Source organism: Jaculus jaculus, chromosome 2, assembly GCF_020740685.1.
Source record: "Jaculus jaculus isolate mJacJac1 chromosome 2, mJacJac1.mat.Y.cur, whole genome shotgun sequence".
NCBI lineage: Eukaryota > Metazoa > Chordata > Mammalia > Rodentia > Dipodidae > Jaculus > Jaculus jaculus.
The window spans coordinates 112,810,572-112,829,822 of NC_059103.1; the positions used below are offsets into that span (position 1 = coordinate 112,810,572).

Below are 19,251 nucleotides of genomic sequence, written 5' to 3' on the forward strand. Positions count from 1 at the left end.
TTCCAGGGAAGACTTTCCAATATCACTAATTTCTAGTTCTCTTCCTTGAGGTACCCTCTACTTAGGTCAACAGGCTTCTCTTTCTCCATTCTCATCTACCCAAAGCAAACATTTTTGGATTCAGTAAAATGTATGAGGTATAATCAAGATTTCATAGAGGTTCTAGGAGGCTTTTCCTGAAGTGGCCAGATTTCTTATGTAAGGTACAGGGATTTTAGCAGGATAATTCAACCATCTTTTGGAGACCCAGGATCTCTCAGGACTTCTAATGAATTCTTCTCTTGGCCTTTCTGGAACTGACATCATGGGGCTATGGAGACGGACAGTCTTCAATAAGGCAGTATTTCCAACATGGGCAGGGCCAATGAACCACTAGACAAATGAGCAGAGAAAAATAATGTGCATTCTGACAGCAGGAAGTCTGATGAGCCCAGCTATCTATTAATTGGCTATAAATGATTCTTGGAAGCATCTGAAATCACTTAATCTCAGCTTTTTATAAAAAGAGGAAAAAAAATGAAGAAAGGAGGAAGCTTCCTCAGTGCTCTGAGGTGATGCAGGACTCAGGGACTGGCCGCTTGCCTCCGCGCTGCCCGCTTACTTCCCACTCCTACTCCTTAGTAGCTGTGCGCTGTGCGTTCATTTCCCTTCTCCTCAGGCATTCATTCTCCCGTGAAGTCTGATGTCCCTCTCTCATTCCCACATCATCTCAAACCTACCAGCTGCTCTCCCCAGCAGCCATCAACTCTCCAAACCTCACTTTCCAGCTAAGCTGGAGCTTCAAGAAGCCCTCAGAAAAGAACTGCCCGGATACACTGTTTACAAAAACAGCAGCTGACATTTCTTTAGTACCCTTTTGTCTATTTTTCAGGCCGATTGGAATGCAAAGCCTTTTTAATTACTGGATAAAGGAGGAAGATAAACACAAACAGCCCAAGAATGCATAATTAAAATTATGCCACAAAGAACAATGAGGAAGGAAAACAATTATTCTGGCAAATAACTCATTAATAAATAGCTTTTGTCACTCAGGTAATATAAGGCACTGCTTGCTTTAGTACTGATGAAGGATTGAACAATAAGGAGAAAAGAACATGTTTGGGGAGCCAGGGAGATGGTTTAGCAGTTAAAGGTGCTTACTTGCAAAGCCTGTCTGCCCACCACCCACATACAGTCATATGTCTGGAGTTCATTTGCAGTGGTAAGAGACCCTGGGGCTGTCATACACACATGCACATGCAAATAATTTTTTTAAAGGTGAATGGAGAAAAAGGGGTATGTGAAGTTGAACTTCTCTAGTTTCCAGTATCCCGGGATACTTTGAGGAGAAGCTATAATCCCATTACATAATACAGACCTGAAAGGTTCTACCTCTGAAAATGCCATAGAGGCAAAACCCAGGTCTTGCTGGAGCGTGTACTATACGACAGAACCCTACTGGTCTTTGGAGATAGAAGGTGCCGTGTCTGTGTTTTAAGACTTTCTAGGAAGTAAAGAAAGAGAAAACTGATACAAGAAATGTTAATTACAGGGACAGAAGAAAACTGACTTTTAAATCCACAGCTTAATTTCTTTCAGTCATCCTTACGTCTTCTAGTTCTTAGGTGTTTGGCCTCTGAGGAGACTTTCTGTGTTCTTGTTGGTATAAGAAGGCTACAGTATGTATGTACTGGCTTTATAGGATCAAGTGAGTGTGAAGCCTGATTTTACCATGGGGGATATAAAATTGTACTACTGACTGTCAGGATGGGGAATGATGTCTATCACATCATATTAAAGGAGTTCATGCATGGAAAGTCTGGCATGTGTCTGTACGAGGCCTGATAAGTATATTTCACTCAACATTAAGAACTCATATTATGAGGGTTGGAGAGATGACTCAGAGGCTAAGGAGTTTTCATGCAAAGCCTAATGACCTGGGTTCAATTTTGCAGTACCCACATAAAGCCAGATGCACAAAGTGGCGCATATGTTGGAAGTTCATTTGTAGCAGCTAAAGGACCTTATATAGCTATTCTCTCTCTCTCTCTCTCTCTCTCTCTCTCTGTGTGTGTGTGTGTGTGTGTGTGTGTGTGTGTGTGTATGTTCTCTCTGCTTGACAATTAAATTAAATGAAAAATAAAAAACTATTTATATAAACTAATTCATATTCTGGAGCTTTCTCCGATTCATCATCAAGGAAATGTGGTAGCATTGGAGGTGGGCAGGAAGACGTTAACGAGGGCATGGTAGATAAGATAAACTGTTCTTCTGACAAGAGAAGCTTTTTAATTTTGTTTGTTTAGCTTATAGACACAGAATTTTTATTTTTTGAGAGACAGTGAGATGCTAATGCACATTTTAAAGAACGTTCTGGCTCACTTGAGCTTGCAAATACTTCCCCCTGCCTGCATATGTGTGTGGAGCTTAGCATGAGACCTCATTCATTTGCTAAGCACACCCAGTTGCCTAATAATGGAATTCATTGTTCAAAGGGCTCACAGAGATTTCAGGTCTGGTCAGAATCTTGAATTTTGAAGAAGCTAAGATAAAATTTGAAAGACAAACATTCATTTCTATTGGTGACACAATTTTGGTGTGTCATGATTTCTTTTTCAAGAAGATATTATTCAGAGACGGTTCTTCTAAATAAAAGTGTTGGCACACAATTTGAGTCATGACTTTGAGGCAGCGAATGATGCCATAGTTGGGGAGACAGCCTGTCTCAGAGGTCTAATTCTAGCTCGAGTGGCACCAGAGGGAAATAGAGACTTCTATTCGTATCTCCCGCTTGCTTTTCATAGGTTTGCTTTTTATAAAATCTAGCACAGGGGTCAGGAGGCTATGATCCATGAGACAAATCTGACCTTTGTCGATATTTTACATTTTTAGTAGGCTGAAAATGATTGAAAGAAGTTTATTTATTTATTTTATCTTTTATGACAATGTCTCACACTATAGCCCAGGCTGGCCTAGAGCTCATGATGTGACATGGGTTGTTCTCAAACTAGTGGCACTTCTTCTGTGTCAGCTTTTGGAACGCTGTGATAGAATAATAGCTGTTGATATTTGAACACCATGTCAGATTCACAAATTGTATCGGACATAGCCACACCCACTTGTTTACATCACCACAGCAGAGTTGCATTATCAAGGTAGCAGAGACCTCATGAGCTTGAGAAGCTGGGGAGTTGGCCCTTTCTAGAAAATGATCAGAGGGCCCTGATGCAGCACACCGAGAAGCCGACAGGATTTGCAGCAGGCAGTGTAAAACATGCATCCCAGGAACACATCTCAGAAGAGGCCATGTGGTTGCATGTGTGGCTACATGCTTGGTTGCATGTGCCATTCGTTCATAAAAGGTCAAAATGCCTGCTGGTTGGAATGACACTAGCAAGAATGTCAAAAGATGGAAAACAGTTTCAACATCCTTACTGTGCCATGTTAATAGTCTCATTCAAAGTGCACGCTTCATGGTATTTTATGTAGGAAGAGAATTTGGAAGCAAAAAATTCCAAAAACCTTTTTTTTTTTCCTACATAAAAGAATATATAGTAGCTAAAACATGCTGATTTTAACTAATTCTTTTATATAATTCATGTTTTAATCCCTATTCATATATTCTTGTGTATACAAAGCTCACTACGTCTTCATGCCACAAGCAACTCCTAACTCCCATTCTCTAAATGATTTACATGCACTAGCACCAAGCAAAAGCCCTAACCAGAAGAGAAAACTCAAAGGTTGCCTCTGACATAGGCAGAAAAACACAAGAAGTTACTATTTTTTTAAATTTTTTTGTTTATTTTTATTTATTTATTTGACAGCGACAGACACAGAGAGAGAAAGCAGATAGAGAGAGAGAGAAGGGATACACCAGGGCCTCCAGCCACTGCAAATGAACTCAAGATGCGTGTGCCCCCTTGTGCATCTGGCTTAACGTGGGTCCTGGGGAATCGAGCCTCGAACCAGGGTCCTTAGGCTTCACAGGCAAGCGCTTAACTGCTCAGCCATCTCTCCAGCCCAGAAATTATTACTTTTAAAAAATGTTTATTTGCAAGGAGAGAGCAAAGAGATAGAAGAAAGATGGACCAAAGGAGAATGAGCATACCAGGGCCTGTAGCCATTGCAAACAAACTCCAGATGCATGTTCCCTTTGTGCATCTGGCTTACATGGGTCCTGGGTAATCGATCCTGGGTCCTTTGTCTTCACAGGCAAACACCTTAACTGCTAAGCCATCTCTCCAGCCCAGAAGAACACAAGAAATTCTTAAAGTTACTTTTGAATGGCAAATATAATTGCATAAATTTCAGTTTGAGATACCAAGATGCAAAAGAAAAGAGACGTTAAAACAAATAAAAGTACTATTACAAAACTAGATTCCTTAGTCACATATCTAACTAACCATCAAGAAAATAGCCAAGATTTATGTTAAACCACTACAAAAATATTCCCACAATTTCATGTAAAATAGATGACAGATATTAGCTAACATTTTAAAAGACAACAAGTTAATGTACCCAATGATATTGGTTCAATGTAGAAGGAGTCATGAATACAATCATAGATAGATATTACATAATTATCTCAAAAACTCAAAAGTTGGCAAGTACTTTTCTTTCCCAGAGACACCCATGAATATCTGTCAGAAGTATTTCTTTCTCAATTGGCTTATAACACAACACAGCTGCACAGACCATCAAAGTAGTTTCAAGTTTTTGTAAATTAAGATTTTTATAGTCTCCAGACCTATGAAATATTCTACCCAGAAAAATATTCTTTTATAAGTATATGCAATAGTTCTCAGGCATAACATAGTCATGGGATCAGAAGAAGAAAATTGTACCAGAGATTTAAAACATTTGACATTGTTGTAAGAGAAGATTATGCCATGTTTGCACACACATGCAAGAGATACCCAGGAAAATAGAGATACACATTCATGTTCAGAGACAGGGATTAATATAGCAAAATAGAGGTTAATAAAGCCTCTACTCCCAGATGTAAATTATTACCTTTCACCTATAACTATGATCAAATTTGAAGAAATCCACCAAAAGTACAAAAATGTGAGCAAATATGCACTTTTCTAGTAAAATGATCTGTAATGTATTTATTTGATTCTCTAACCCACCCATGTCTACTGACTTTTCATTTAGTTCCTATAAAATCTTTCAGAAAAAAATAAGTAGAATGGATAGTTTGTTATTAGAAGTAATAATGTGTAACTGTCAGAGGGTATTGGGAATAACCAGTATATTCATGGTGACAATGTGTGGTACATATCACCTTGACCTGTTTTGTAGCATTTAAGTTTGTTTCCTTCAAAATGAAAATCACATTACATTCTGCTTCAACATTTCTGTTTCTGGAGCTACTGGTATATTCTTCATCCCACTTTTTTTTCTTTTTTTTCCCTGGAGAAAGGAAGAACATAAGAGGACCTCCTGATTCTAGTTATTATCAAGTTTAGGCACTGAACCAATGTGGGGATTTAAGTGTCTGGAATATTGGCAATTTCCCTTCAAACCAACAAGGGGTTTCAAGGGAACCTTTGTATTTACTGGGTGAGTGGACTTATTTCCAATATATGATTCATATCACGTGCATTAGCTGGTGGCTAGACAGTGAATGATTGCTTGGCCAGTGTTTGCAGGGAGTTTGCATAGACATTGAGTACAGTTCCAGCCATGTTGGTTCTATAAAGAAGAGACCCAGGCCCAAGGGTCTGATAACATTCTGGGGGAAAAATATTTCACATCTGTGTCAACTACTCACATGTAGGAAGGTCCACTTCTGTCAAGTATGTTTTTATTATATTTTTAAATAATGGGGTATTATCACCTTAGAAAGGCTTTCAAAAGAACTATTAGTGGGCATCTTTATCCAGTGCCTATTTTTTATGCTGATCTTAAATTGTATAAATAGTTGCAAATAAACTAAAGTGCCTCTTCTCACTTTGAGTGCCAAAGCTCTCATTCTTAATGGATGAACTGAGAAGAGATAGCAGTGTATTTGCTTTTTGGTTTGAAAAAAAAATACTTTCACATGATTATATTCAGAAAATATGTTCCAGCTTCCAACACTCTGTGAGCTCATTTTTATGTCTTCACAATGACATATAGATGTAAATTATTTTGATCTCATGAAACTTTGCTGGTAAGTTAGGGAGACACAGTTTTACATATTCACATACAAGTATCCCAAACATACATGTAAGTATTTATATCCTCTAGTTAGTAAGTTAGTGCTAACTTTACATAAGTAATTTTTTATTTTTATTTATTTTAGAGAAAGAAAGAGTGAGATAGAGGGAGAAAGAGAGAGAAGGGGTGTGCCAGGGCCTCCAGCCTCTGTAAACAAACCAGATGCATGTGCCACATTGTGCATCTGGCTTAGGTGGGTCTTGGGGAATTGAACCTGGGTCCTTTGGCTTTGCAGGAAAGCACCTTAACCACTAAGCTATCTCTCCAGCCCTCTCTTAAAACATTTAAAAATATTTATTTATTTATTTGCAAGGAGAGAGAGAGAGAGAGACAAAGACAGACAGAGAGAATGGGTGTACCAGGGCTTCTAGATGCTGCAAGCAAACTCCAGATGCGTGCAACACTTTGTGCATCTGGCTTTATGTGAGTGCTGTGGAATAGAACCTGGGTCCTTAGGCTTTGCAGACAAGTGCCATAACTGCTAAACTATCTCTCCAGCCCAGTGCTAGATTTCTGACCATGGTCAGATTACTTCTCTGTGCATTAATTTCTTCATCTACAGAGTAGAAATAATCTTGCCGTTTGCCTCAAGGAGTTGTAAGGATTAAACTGAGCAATACATGCAAAAGAGCCTAGGACATTGTTGGAGGTACACAGTTATAGATGTAGACACAGCCTAGATATTACAGTGGACTCTGCCACCTTCACTTTATCTCCCAAAACTGAAACATTGCCTGTTGAAAGCACTCAAACAGCCTTGTGCAAACTGTTCTCCACTGCACCAGGGAATTTATCTGAATTTATTTGTCTCCACTTCTCAAATCAAGGACTAGCTGATCCCAGGAAATAAAAGCCAGGCTCTATATTATAGCCATTTTGAGGATATCTCAGCAACAAATTACCTCATAGGATCAGTTACTACCTCAATTGCAATGGCAGCATGTCCCCTCCTCCTGCCCCTTCCTACCACCTTCAACCCTTCATGGGTGTGCCACTTCTATACAGTGCCCCTGGAAGACATTCTAGTATAACTCTCCATCAGAATATGTTTCCTGGCAACCTAACTTGAAATTATAGGTAGAAATACACAAAGCATACCATTCACATCATCCCAGAGCTGCTATCAAGATGCAGTCTGAAGAAAAACGTGCTGAATTTGCAGTGGCACTTTGCCCTGGCATGCCCATTCTCATTCTCTTACTCTCCTTAAAAATAAATACCTACAAGGTTTCCCAAAACAATGACAGACTTCTGTCAGAGTACTTGATGACCCACCAAAGGCCAGTGGTAAGACCCTATTGCTGAAGACTCCATACGCAACTGACATGTAAAATGGAATGGCGTGGCTGGAAGCCAGGAGAGAGTCAGTCCCCAGACAGTCAGCGTGTCTAGTGCCAGAAGGTGCTACATGGGCAACTGGGGGAAATGACCAATATCTGTCCAAGCAACTCATGATCGAACCTAATTAGCAACAAATAACCTGATGTGATGCCCACACAAGTGCAATAGTGGCACACAGCCATGGTGAGGAACCAACTGCTCTTGATTTGGCTAACTGATCCCCTCAGTGGTACTAGACCCATAGCTGGAGCTGGGAAACAAGTCAGAACCATACCCAAACACAAGCCCACTCTCCAATATCAAGCTACCATCAATCATGGGGTACAAGAGGGCCTACACCTATCAAACTGTCTATCAAAAAAGTGTTATCTCAATTTTCAGGGTGCTAACTTACTCTCCGTTGGAGAATCTGCTTCTCTTTTTCAGATAGATGCAGATCCTAAGAAGTGAGCTGCCCCAACATACCTCAAAAGGGGCCCAACTGAAACTAAGGACAATTGGTGAAACAAGCAAGGGTGATGTTTTCCTGTGAACTGGATACCAGCACAAAGGGGAAGGAGACCAACGCAGAGGAAAAATCAACTCCTACCAAATCAGAGAGCCAGAGCCTCAGAGGCCCCCAACACCTCAGCACTGAAGCAGACCAAAAATGAACCCAACATGGCTCAGGGAAATTTTGCGGAAGAGGGGGCGGAAAGAATGTCAGAGTCACATGTTGGGTCATGATTTGCAGAGACATTTATCCTACCAATAACTGTGGGCTGACTCCACAATGCACGACCCATTTACATCAACAAGGAGGGTCCAATGGGAGGGAGTAGATCATAGATGAGCCTAAACAATGGTACCAAACTGCCTGTATTTGCTGAAAAGAAAACTAATCAATTAAATTTAAAAAAAAAGAGAATAAATAAATAAATAAAATTATTTTAAAAATTAACACACAAATATAAAAAGTTGTTCCTTGAGCTGAAAACATACATACACACACACACACACACACACACACACACACACACATATATACACACACACACACAAACATACAAGCTGAATTGAAAGGGGATTAAGCATTTTTAGACCTAGGAACACAAACCAAAAATGTCTTGGTAGCTGAATAGTAACAAACATCTGACTATTAGGCCCTTTTGTATTCCATCCTACAGAAGCATATACAAGATAGCATAGCCAACTATATGAAGTAGACTGCAAATCACAGGGACATGGAAAACCCCATGAATACACACCATGAATATATCAGAATTAAGAGGAATGTAACTACCAGTCAGTCAGCATCAGTCATTATATCTGAGCAATAACATCTGTGCATAAAGAGTTCTGCCTTCTTCCATGCTTTCCTTTGTTCTTGATCAGAAACCAACAGACAAGTAGAAAAGGGAGGTGTGTGAGGAGCTCCCTACACTTTGTCCAACAGTGACACAAGGATGGGGAAGGTAAGATCCTACAATCAAGAAACTATCATTTAAAGAGTGTCATTCTTTCTCAAATATTGTAAATATATACAATTGAATACATGCACATTCAGCCAATTGTGTTACACTGCACTGGGTGTTCAGGACATAGTAACAAGCTACAGCAATGCAGGTCCTAACTCCATGGAGTTACATGCACTTCCCCATCTCTTTTTTCCTGTGTCTAGCTCTGAATTTTTTTTTTTTTCATTTTCTCTCTTTGAGACACTATTCTTCTAAGAAAGCTAAGGCATCATTACTCCATTTATTATTCTGTATTTTTAGATATCACAAGAAAACTCAACCCAGATCCCAGTTCAAGACTCAGAGACTGATTGCTTTTTCTTTCTTCAAGGACTGTAAGCTAAGACCTGCCAACATTCCTTTCTCAACCCCACTTCCCTGAAGCTTAGTACTTGGCCATAAAAGCTCCCCCCACTCTAAAACTTGGCATGTCTGACAGCAAAGCCTTCAGTTTTGCCAATTTGGCTGACTTCCTTTTGAATAACAAGCAGAGAAATTGGAAAAAATTGGAATGAGGTACAGTAAATCATGGCATTATTCAGAAAGAATTCATTTCAGGGGATAATGAATCCATAAGAAATCAACACTAAATTATGATAGATTGTTTCCCCAGATAAGTTTTTCTTCTACAAAAGTAAAACCTGCATGGAAATATATGTAAACAAATATAAATAAATAATATGCAAATATTTAATATTCTCAATTCTATTTAAATGAAATTAGATTTTTCTCAGTTTTGGATGTTTTACACTAAAGCAAAAACAACAATCTCCTCAAACTTCTACAAACACAATACATTATACAGGCATATATGGAACATGGAGATAAACTGTACACTTATACTAATGTGAATATATACATACAATGATAGAACTGATCACAAACTGCTTGCTAGAGCCTTTGAATAGGTTAGTTGAAATCATTTTGGGGTACATGGGAGTAAAGGATTTAATTGTTGCCTATTTGTTCATACATCTTGGGTAGTAAGGCTTGCCATATTTGCTCATAAGGACAGCAGTGGGTTGGGTCTGTAAATATTATGTTTAGGATGAGATTGTCAGAAAGGGTAACTAAGAAAAATCTACAGGGAGAGCCATGGTAGAACACAAGTGTGTCCTGTAGGTAGATGTAAAGGGTTCTGTACCAAGGAGCAACCATATTTCCATTTGCTACTCCCTTTCTTTTCATGCTCTGATGAGTGACATACACAGTTGGGAACATTGGAAAATATGACCTTGTCATTTCCAATTGAAAAGATAAACCAAGTGTCTTGCTGCTCCTAACTAATCCTGAATTTGCAGAAACCTGGTATAAACCATGTGAAATAGATCCCATATTCCTTCTGCCTCAAGGTCACAGAAGTAAAGCCGCAGTGACTGAGACTAACAGCAAAGACCTAGATTTTCAATGTTACCACGTGGGTTTCTAGACCTGTTTTCAAAGGAGTACCCCATAAGATGATTTAGAATTATAAAAGCTAATTTAGAGGCTGCTATATGATGTATTCATAATTTAGGAAACATCCCTTCAAATGTGATTTAAGTTTACTGCCATCCGACTATAAAGACAATAGTACAACTGCATTTCTTTCGGAAACTTGTTTGAAAACACAACCTTCAAATTTCTTAAACTTCTTAAACTTTGTGCATCAAGAGCCATGATATCATAGGCAGTGCATGTAAAACAGATGCCCAAAGCAACAATATCGGAATGCTTTTTATCCATGATGTCCTAAACTTCATGACATCTCTCTCTGAAATCATATTTAGAAAAATCCATCTAAATTACATCAGAGCTTTCTCACTCATGTGAAATGTAAGTGCAGCCAGCTGACTCAACAGGAATTTTTAGTATTGCTGAAGATAAAACTTCAAAACCATCTATTTAAATACAAGGCTGGTCTAAAAGCCAATAGGTGCTAGTATTTGAGAACAAATAGGGAAGGAAATTTCCTGTACTAATACTTCAAAGACTTTGCAACATCTGGAATCTGGTAGCATAGGGGCATTGCACTAAGAAGTAAGAATAAAAGGATTTTAATAGGGCAAACAAGACTCAGGTTTCCTACAATATGTTCTCCCTGGAGGGAAACAAATAACACAGTGCATCTGACTAACCTTTCTGCACTTCAGCTGCATTAATTAACATTTTGTCATGGATTCCATCCTGTGCCAGATGAACTCAGTGCTACAGCTGTTTCCATTGAGGAAAATATGTCTTCACATTTTAGATTCTCAGCACTTATAAATCTGAGAAAATGTGATTTATTGATGACCTTTATGCCAGCATTATTGATATAAATTATATATCACACACCCAAGTCAATGCACACCCAGCCTACAATGCAATTAAATCAGTATCAATATCACATAAATGGAGCATTGCGAGCCAATCCTATAAAACAGCACACATTCTTAATTCCCTTTCCCTTTTTTATAAAGGGACAAGGAAAGGGTGAAGAATTAATCAAAGGCATAGAACAAGTTATTCCTGGGTTATTGCAAGATTCAAGTGTGGCTCAAGTGCACTCTGAAGGGTGGGAGCAGATGACTGGGAAACATGAACAGATGTTGCAGACATTTAACTGTAGAGTCTAATGACCTGACAGCAAAGTCCTCAGTCCCACAAGCCAAACATATGGAAGAGGCAGATTAGGAGCAAAACTGAGACGCAGAACTATAAGACTTGGTCAGTCAGTGACAGATTGTTGTTATTGCTCTTGTTTATAGCAAAGCCTCATTTAAGAAGCAGTTTTTCAAGAAAACATGTCAATAAATTAGCTGGGAAAGTATTCTATGTACCACACCTTGCCAAAATTCTATCACTAGATCTCATTGAAGCAGACTTACGTCCTATGTTTTGGGTTTGTTTGTTTTTTTAATGTGTGTAGAAGTTGTATGCCATGAGTTCTGGTCAACTCAGAAGTCTGAGGACAGGTGAATTGTCACATAGCCGCAATTATGTGTATGTGTCCACATTCATTTGTAACAGTGTTCAAACATAATGCCATCATCTGTGTAAATACTAACCAAGCTTGATGACTCCCTTTTCAAATTTCCAGGCATAATTCAAGAAGATTGAAACCTGCCTGACTTATCTTCACCTTTTGCAACATAGACTAGCAATAATTCAATCAAAACAGGGAAAACAAAACAAACAAAGAAAGAAAAAATAACTCTTACCTGGAATTACTTCAAAAAGGAATTTCCCTGGATTCTCTTCATTGCATGGGTGTTCAAGGACTTTATTTCCAGGTAGAAAAATAGTACCCTGCAAACACAAATGCACCAAACATAAACATAAGAGCAAGCATCACATATCATCAGCAATATCTTATCAGTGTCAGTGAACATCTAAGGCTTTTCTATAACCCAGCATACAGTCATGGGCATCTGACTCCCTTATGTTGTTGATGACCACATGTCATGAATCAGAATCACATTCATTCAACATTTAACAGTCAGTTTTGAACATCTGTGTAAGACACACTGTTAACTTTTGCGTTCATTTTAAGCAGCCATTTATAAACCAAATTGTGTGCTAGAAATTTTACTGTGCCTTCTGATACCACTATATGATTTGATTGTTGTAAAATAGTCTTATGGAGAAAGTATGATTTTTCCCAATTGTAATTATGAAAACCAAGGTTGGAGACATTAAATAACTTAGACAAAGTTTCAATTATATTTCTCTTCTGCTAAACTTGGTTATGTGTCATTTTCCCTCTCCCATGGAAATTTAATCTTCATGCAATAGTACTGGGAGGTAGAGAATAGGACGGCCCTTAGGTCATGAGAATTCATTAGCTACATGGACTCATGGTCATTGATAAAGTGAACGGAGCTGCAAATTTGATCTCTCGCTTTCTTTGGGCCCTTTTCTGGCCTTTGCACCATGGATGATGTAGAGAAAAGATCCTGGTTAGCTCCTGTTTCCTTGCACTTAAATTCCTCTGCCTCTAGAACTGTGAATCAATTTCTGTTTATTACAGATCTTCCAGTCTCTAGCATTCGGTTATAGAGTAGCCTAAAGTGGACATAGATACCTGATCATTTCTTTCGTTTTCAGTTTAGTTTTCTGTCATCAGATTATTCACATCAGTACCCAGACACATGTAAATATCTATCCTCATTAAAAACTTGAATGCCCTATCCCGTGCTTCACCCAAGTTTAATCCTTGCCTAGCGAAGAATTGTCTGTACTAAATTTGTCACTTACTGTGTCCCCATGAGCCTGTTCTGTGTGTGCACAGTTGCATGTGGATGCTTCTCATGCTTGCCGCATGGCTGGCAGTGTTCAGTGCTTGATGCAGAGGTCAGCAACTGACCACTATTTCTTGAAGTGCATTCTTTTGTTGGCTCCTACCTTTCTCTTGGTAGAGCTTCTTTGCTGACTCTACTAAGCCTTAAGAATAATGTTTTACATTTTTCAGAGGTTTGTCCAATGCTTCTGTCTCCTCTGATTGTTCTTATTAAGCTTTCACACGCTTTCATGCCTATGACTTCATTAACTAACATAAGCCAGTGGATATCAGATTGTTTTTAGCACTGATTAAGCTTTAGATCTTCTAACCAAAAGTGAATTTGACATTTCAGGTTGTATATCACAGAGGCATTTCCAACTCAATCAAGCTAAATTAAAATGCAATTAAATGTAGTTTTCATGATGAATCCTCTAGCTCAATGACTACCACCATCTTTCATTCAGTTCCAAGACCTATATATATGGAAATTACTATCTTCCTTTGGTTCTAGCTTTAATACTCCTGTCCTCTGTTTCAGTGACTGTTATCTTTTATGTAGAATGTTTCAGACATCCCTTCATTGAGCTCAGCACAATATTCTTAACATCTTTCTCTTTTTTTTAAAATGGGATGAGAGTCATGTTTTATCTTTTGGCTGATCAAGGTCTCACACAAGGCCCAGATCTGGAACTCACTCTGTACTCAACAATCACCTTAAATTTACCATAATACTCCTTCCTCAGCTGCCTAAGTGCCAGGATTAATGATGAGAGCCATCACACTTAGCTGAGTATAATCTTAAGAAGTAAAAATTTGATTTTCTTGGTCTGGGTAGATGGTTTAGTGGAAAAAGTGACTGCTTGCAAAGCCTGATTGCCTAGGTTTAATTCCTCAGCCACCCTCATAAAGCCAAACAGGTGTTTGCAGTGGCAAATGGCCCTATACAATACAAGAGAGAGGAAAGAGAGAGAGAAATAGAGAGAGAGATAAATAAGAATAAAAATTTAATCCTTTGCTTCCTGAACAAAAGTCTTCATTTTCTCTAGGTTGATGTATCTCTACCCATCTCTCTAAGTTACTTTATCTAATCTTATACTTTTTTTGCTTTTTATGGTTTTCTATGGTTGAGCCTTCTTTTCTATAAATGGTATCATTCTCTTATATCAATGTTATCATGACATTCTCTGGTGATTTGATATTTTTGGTTTTGCTGCACATACATATACCTGCATTGATTCTTTAATTTGCCACCTAATTCCCAGCAGTTTGCTTGGAATACAGTTAACACTAAGTAAGTGTACTATTGGGTGAATAGGTATTGATAGTATAGTAATTCCAGTATTCAAAAGCAAGCATGCTCAAAAGCCCATAGTCTTATAGTCTGTGCTAGACTGTCTACTTTTCTCAGATGGAAGCAATATTTATCTTAAGTAGTATTTTACTGAGCTCTGACTCTGCCTGAGATGGCACTGAAAATTATAGTCATCAATGATTTCCCTCCTCTAGGGTTAGAGTGATAAAACACAGCCCTTTAAGTTAAACCTGAGTAAGTGTAGGTTAAAAATAATTCCATTTCTCTGTCTTCCTCCTCCAGGAAGCAAATTTTTCCTTCTCTCATTATATTTAGTTTCCTCGGGCCTATGAATCCCATTGTACTTATTGGTACATTTTAAATACATGCATATATTTAATAATGAAATACTCATTCACAGTAAGTTAGAAAAATTAACGATACTTCAGTGCTATGGATGAAAATGAGACATCGGCTACAGAATGAGTTCAAGGTCACCCTGGACAAACTATCTCCAAAAGTGAAAAGCAGACTCCTGAGATATAGCTGACTGGTAGAGCACTGGACTAATACTTATGAGGACCTAGGCTCAATCCCAACTATCACAGTTTGGGAAAACACACAGTTATGACACTTTTAACTTTAGGCCTTGTCCTCTAAAGAAACTGAGCAGAAAATGAATGGGGAAATTAATAAGAATATGTGGCCGGGACAAACTTCACTGTCCTGAAAAGTTTGGTAGTTAAGAGATAGACATTAACTGTAAGAAAGTGCAGAGACACTCAGCTTCCTTGAACAAGAAGGAACTCCTTCCACCAAAACTCTTAAGGGGTGGCAAGGAGACTTTGAAGGCAGTAAAATAACAAACTCAATGAAATTCCTAGATAGAGGAATCCTGGGACTCATATTTTATTTATTTATGAGAGAGAGAGAAGAGGAGAGGAGAGGAGAGGAGAGGAGAGGAGAGGAGAGGAGAGGAGAGGAGAGGAGAGGAGAGGAGAGGAGAGGAGAGGAGAGAGAGGGGAAGGGCACATCAGGGCCTCTAGCCTCTTTCAGTGAACTCCAGATGCATACACCACCATGTGCATTTGGCTTATGTAGGTTCTGAGGAATCAAACCTGGGTCATTAGGCATCACAAGCAAGTGCCTTAAACACTAAGCCATCTCTCCAGCCCCATCCTGGGACTCTTCTGTGGGTGAGAAACAGATGTGTACACACACCCACATGTACACACACGTGCACACACATAGGATGGTGTTTTTGAGACAGGGTCATGTGTGCAGCCATGGATGTCCTGGCATCGCCTCTAGCCATACTGGCTTCAAACCTGTGGCAATGCTGCTGTGACCTCCAGAGTGCTGGAATTATAGCTGACAACCACCACGCCTACCAGAATGCTTTAGTTGTATATTTGTTGATTTTTGAGCTACTATGATAATCAAATTTTATCCTAACATTATTGAAATTAAAATGAGGACCAAAAGCCTAAACTATAAGGAATTCTCATGTCCCTGAAGGAGGATAGGTCAGCAAGGGCCCAATTCTTCCCAAGCCTTTTATGTGTAAAAGGGAAACACCACCCATTGTAAAAAGACTGCTCTCAGGCACACAAGGAAGACCTCTTTCTCTAAGACAACAGATCTGAAATTATTTCCAGGGGAAATAAAATGAGTTCATCAACATCCAGAATCAGAGAGTATATCACGAGGGTCCTACTGAGAGTCAGTGGGTCCTAGTGATGTTGCAATTACACATGGGGCAGGATGTCAATGCATTTGCTTCACTGTGGACATCAAATAAACTCTGATGTGTCTTGCTGTGGATTGCTTTGTCTGTTGATGAACAGGTCTCTTCAATCTGTTTTGGCTGTAAGCCAATGTCTGTCCTTCCTCTTTCTTCATATCCCTGCGTGATTCTAGGCCACGTTATTCCCCATCAACATGGTAGCTATGTTGGAGCTTGACTGTTGATGTCCATCCTCTAATCGTGAGAACAGGAGGATGAAAGCTTCACATCTTGTGATGTCATATGACAGTAGTCTTCCAGCTGTTCCCCTCTAGAAGGAATGAGTGATTGTCTGGAAGAATTCTTGCTCAGCCTTTACCATCAACATGGCAACAAAAACATCCAGTGAGAAGAGGTTATTTCCTAAGAAGTGACTCAATCATATGCTAGCCTAACACAAAGGATATAATGTATCCCAGACTTGGAATTTGATTTGTTTTCCATCAGTGTTGACCATATGGAGTCCAAACTTTACATCTATTGTGAGGCTGTGCAACAATCTGGCTCCACTTGTCAGTGAACTGCTGGAGGAGCCATGACTTTCCCACACCTGAAATGGGGTGTGTAGTAGAAGGCAGGCAGGCAGGGAGCTTGACAGCTTCCAGACTAGGCAGTTAGGACTAAGGAAAGGTTCCAGAGCCTGTCCCCTGGTCACTAGCCCTGCCTTCCTCTAATTCATTTATTGATTTTTATTTATTTATCTACTGTAGTCAAGTTCAACAGACTTTTTTTCCTCTTTTTTTTTTTTTTTTTTTTTTTTTGTTAATGCGTTTAGGTGGTGCTTGGGAAGGAACCCAGGGCTTTTTACATGCTATGCAAGTACTCTACCAACTGGCTGAATCCCTGGCCCTTGTACTCATAACATTAAGTGTTTAAATACTACTAACATTCATAACTGTGTCAAAATAAACCATTTCTTAAATCTATTATCTTAAGCGTTTGATATATAATCATGGAAAGCTGACTGATAACACTTTGGGAATCAATCTCTATTAAATGCTCAATAGAGGCTCTCTTGACTTCCAGCTTCAGGTTGGGTTTGACAGGTCACATAAAGTTGTCAGAAAATCACAAGAAGCAGTTGTGATGCCTTCCCTGGTACCTTTCCATGCTAGGTACCTAATTGTAAAGGGATACATACTAGTCCATGTTACCTAAAGTTTCAGGCTTTCCCAGGTTCAAGGGAAACTTGGTAAAATACCATACATTCTTCCTAATTTTCAGCCTCAGGGTATGTTCAGTACCTATTGATTTTCATTAACAATGGTAACACTTTCTACATGGTCTATTCATTACACACTGTCCATTCATCCCATTGAAATGAGGGCATCAATGCTCTTCTGTGACAGTAAGTTAAATAATAGCCAGAGTAAAAGTGCCTGAAATTCTAAGTCAGGGCAGAGTACCTCATCAGGCAAAACATGCCATACTGTAAATTTTGGAAGACCAGAGGGAAGAGGCTCAAATATAAGAAGGGAATATAGCCTTAAAGATAATTCACAACATATGGCAATAATTACATGATAGTAATTAATCCACATATTCATAATGAAATTATACTTATTTTATCCCATGGACTTATCCCTTTCATAGTCTTTAAAACTTTGAAATGAGATATGATAAATAAAATCCTAGAATTTGACAGCTGGAAGTTGGCAAAAGTAACATAGTTCATAAGTATCCTGGTAATTTTCCTTCAACTAAAATTAACATTAAAAAGTTATCTCTTCTCTTGTTATTATCAGATCATGAAGCCAAAATATGAGAAATAAAGTAAGGCTAGATATTGTTGAAAATAGGTTTGGGAATTTTATTATTTGGAATTTGGTTGGGAAAATGCAAATCCGTGCAGTGAAGAGATGAATGCTTCTTCAGTCTTACAGACTCTGCTGTGAGGATTTTTTTGCTAGCATGGACAATGGTGATAAGAAGCACCAAAATGCACGCAGAACAACAGCATGACAGTGAATTTGTGATTTTGATGAGATTTTTGATTAAAAATAATAGAAAGTTAAATCAGTATTAGCCAGCAGTTTTTATTGCAACAATATAATTTGGCTCAAATATTTTGTAGCAAGTGATTTTATTAATACATTCAGCAAATATTTATTAAATCAAACCTATTAGGTACCATCCCCCTGATTGCTATGCAAAGAATGTAAAAGAATTTCTATATGTTAGAATTATTCCAGAAAAGCAGACAACTGAAAACCTTCATATAAGGCAGTGTAATGAAATGGAAATAGAATATCATATGCTTACAAAAAGGAGAAGACTGTAACCACTAGTGCCCAGGCCATATGATTATGTGCCCTTAGCAATGACATGCCTGCTTTAGCAAGTCTTTGCTTTGATCAGGCTTCCTAGGCTCAGAGTCGTATGTGACCACCTGCTAGCCATATGTTTTCATTTCTATTGCTCAGTAGCTTCATTATTCAAGTGGAATAAGTCTAGAACTTACTCCACAACACCATTGTGAGCTAACATATGAAAGCTTGTTGAAGAATGCTTATTGTATAGTATTACTTAGCTGTTTTAATATATAAAAACTTTCTTTATATCCCAGAACTCTTGAAGATTGTTTTTGGTACAACTGTTTGGCTAACAATCAATATAATGAAATTATTTAAAGTAAAACTTCAAAGCTGGGCATGGTGGAACATGCCTTTAATCACAGCACTTGGGAAGCAGAGGTAGGAGAATCACCAAGAGTTTGAAGCCATCCTGAGATTATATGGTGAATTCCAGATCAGCCTGGGCTACAATGAGACCCTACCACAAAAAACCAAAAAGAAATAAATAAATAAAGTAAAACTTCAACTTATAGAAAAGACTTATATTTGTTTCTGTTATTTTTCTAGTTGAATAAATAGACTAGGAAATTTGATGTCTGTTTTTATTGTGTTTG

The 19,251-nt window shown here is 38.5% G+C and overlaps 1 protein-coding gene across 1 annotated transcript in view; it reads right to left on the reverse strand.

Annotated features, from left to right (window-relative positions):
- Positions 1–19,251, reverse strand: part of Arhgap24 (Rho GTPase activating protein 24) — a 461,940-nt gene that overhangs the window by 234,544 nt on the left and 208,145 nt on the right. Inside the window, exon 3 of the mRNA XM_004661586.2 lies at positions 12,206–12,293. Coding sequence (XP_004661643.1) covers positions 12,206–12,293 — 88 coding nt within the window. The remainder of the gene's footprint in view (positions 1–12,205; positions 12,294–19,251) is intronic.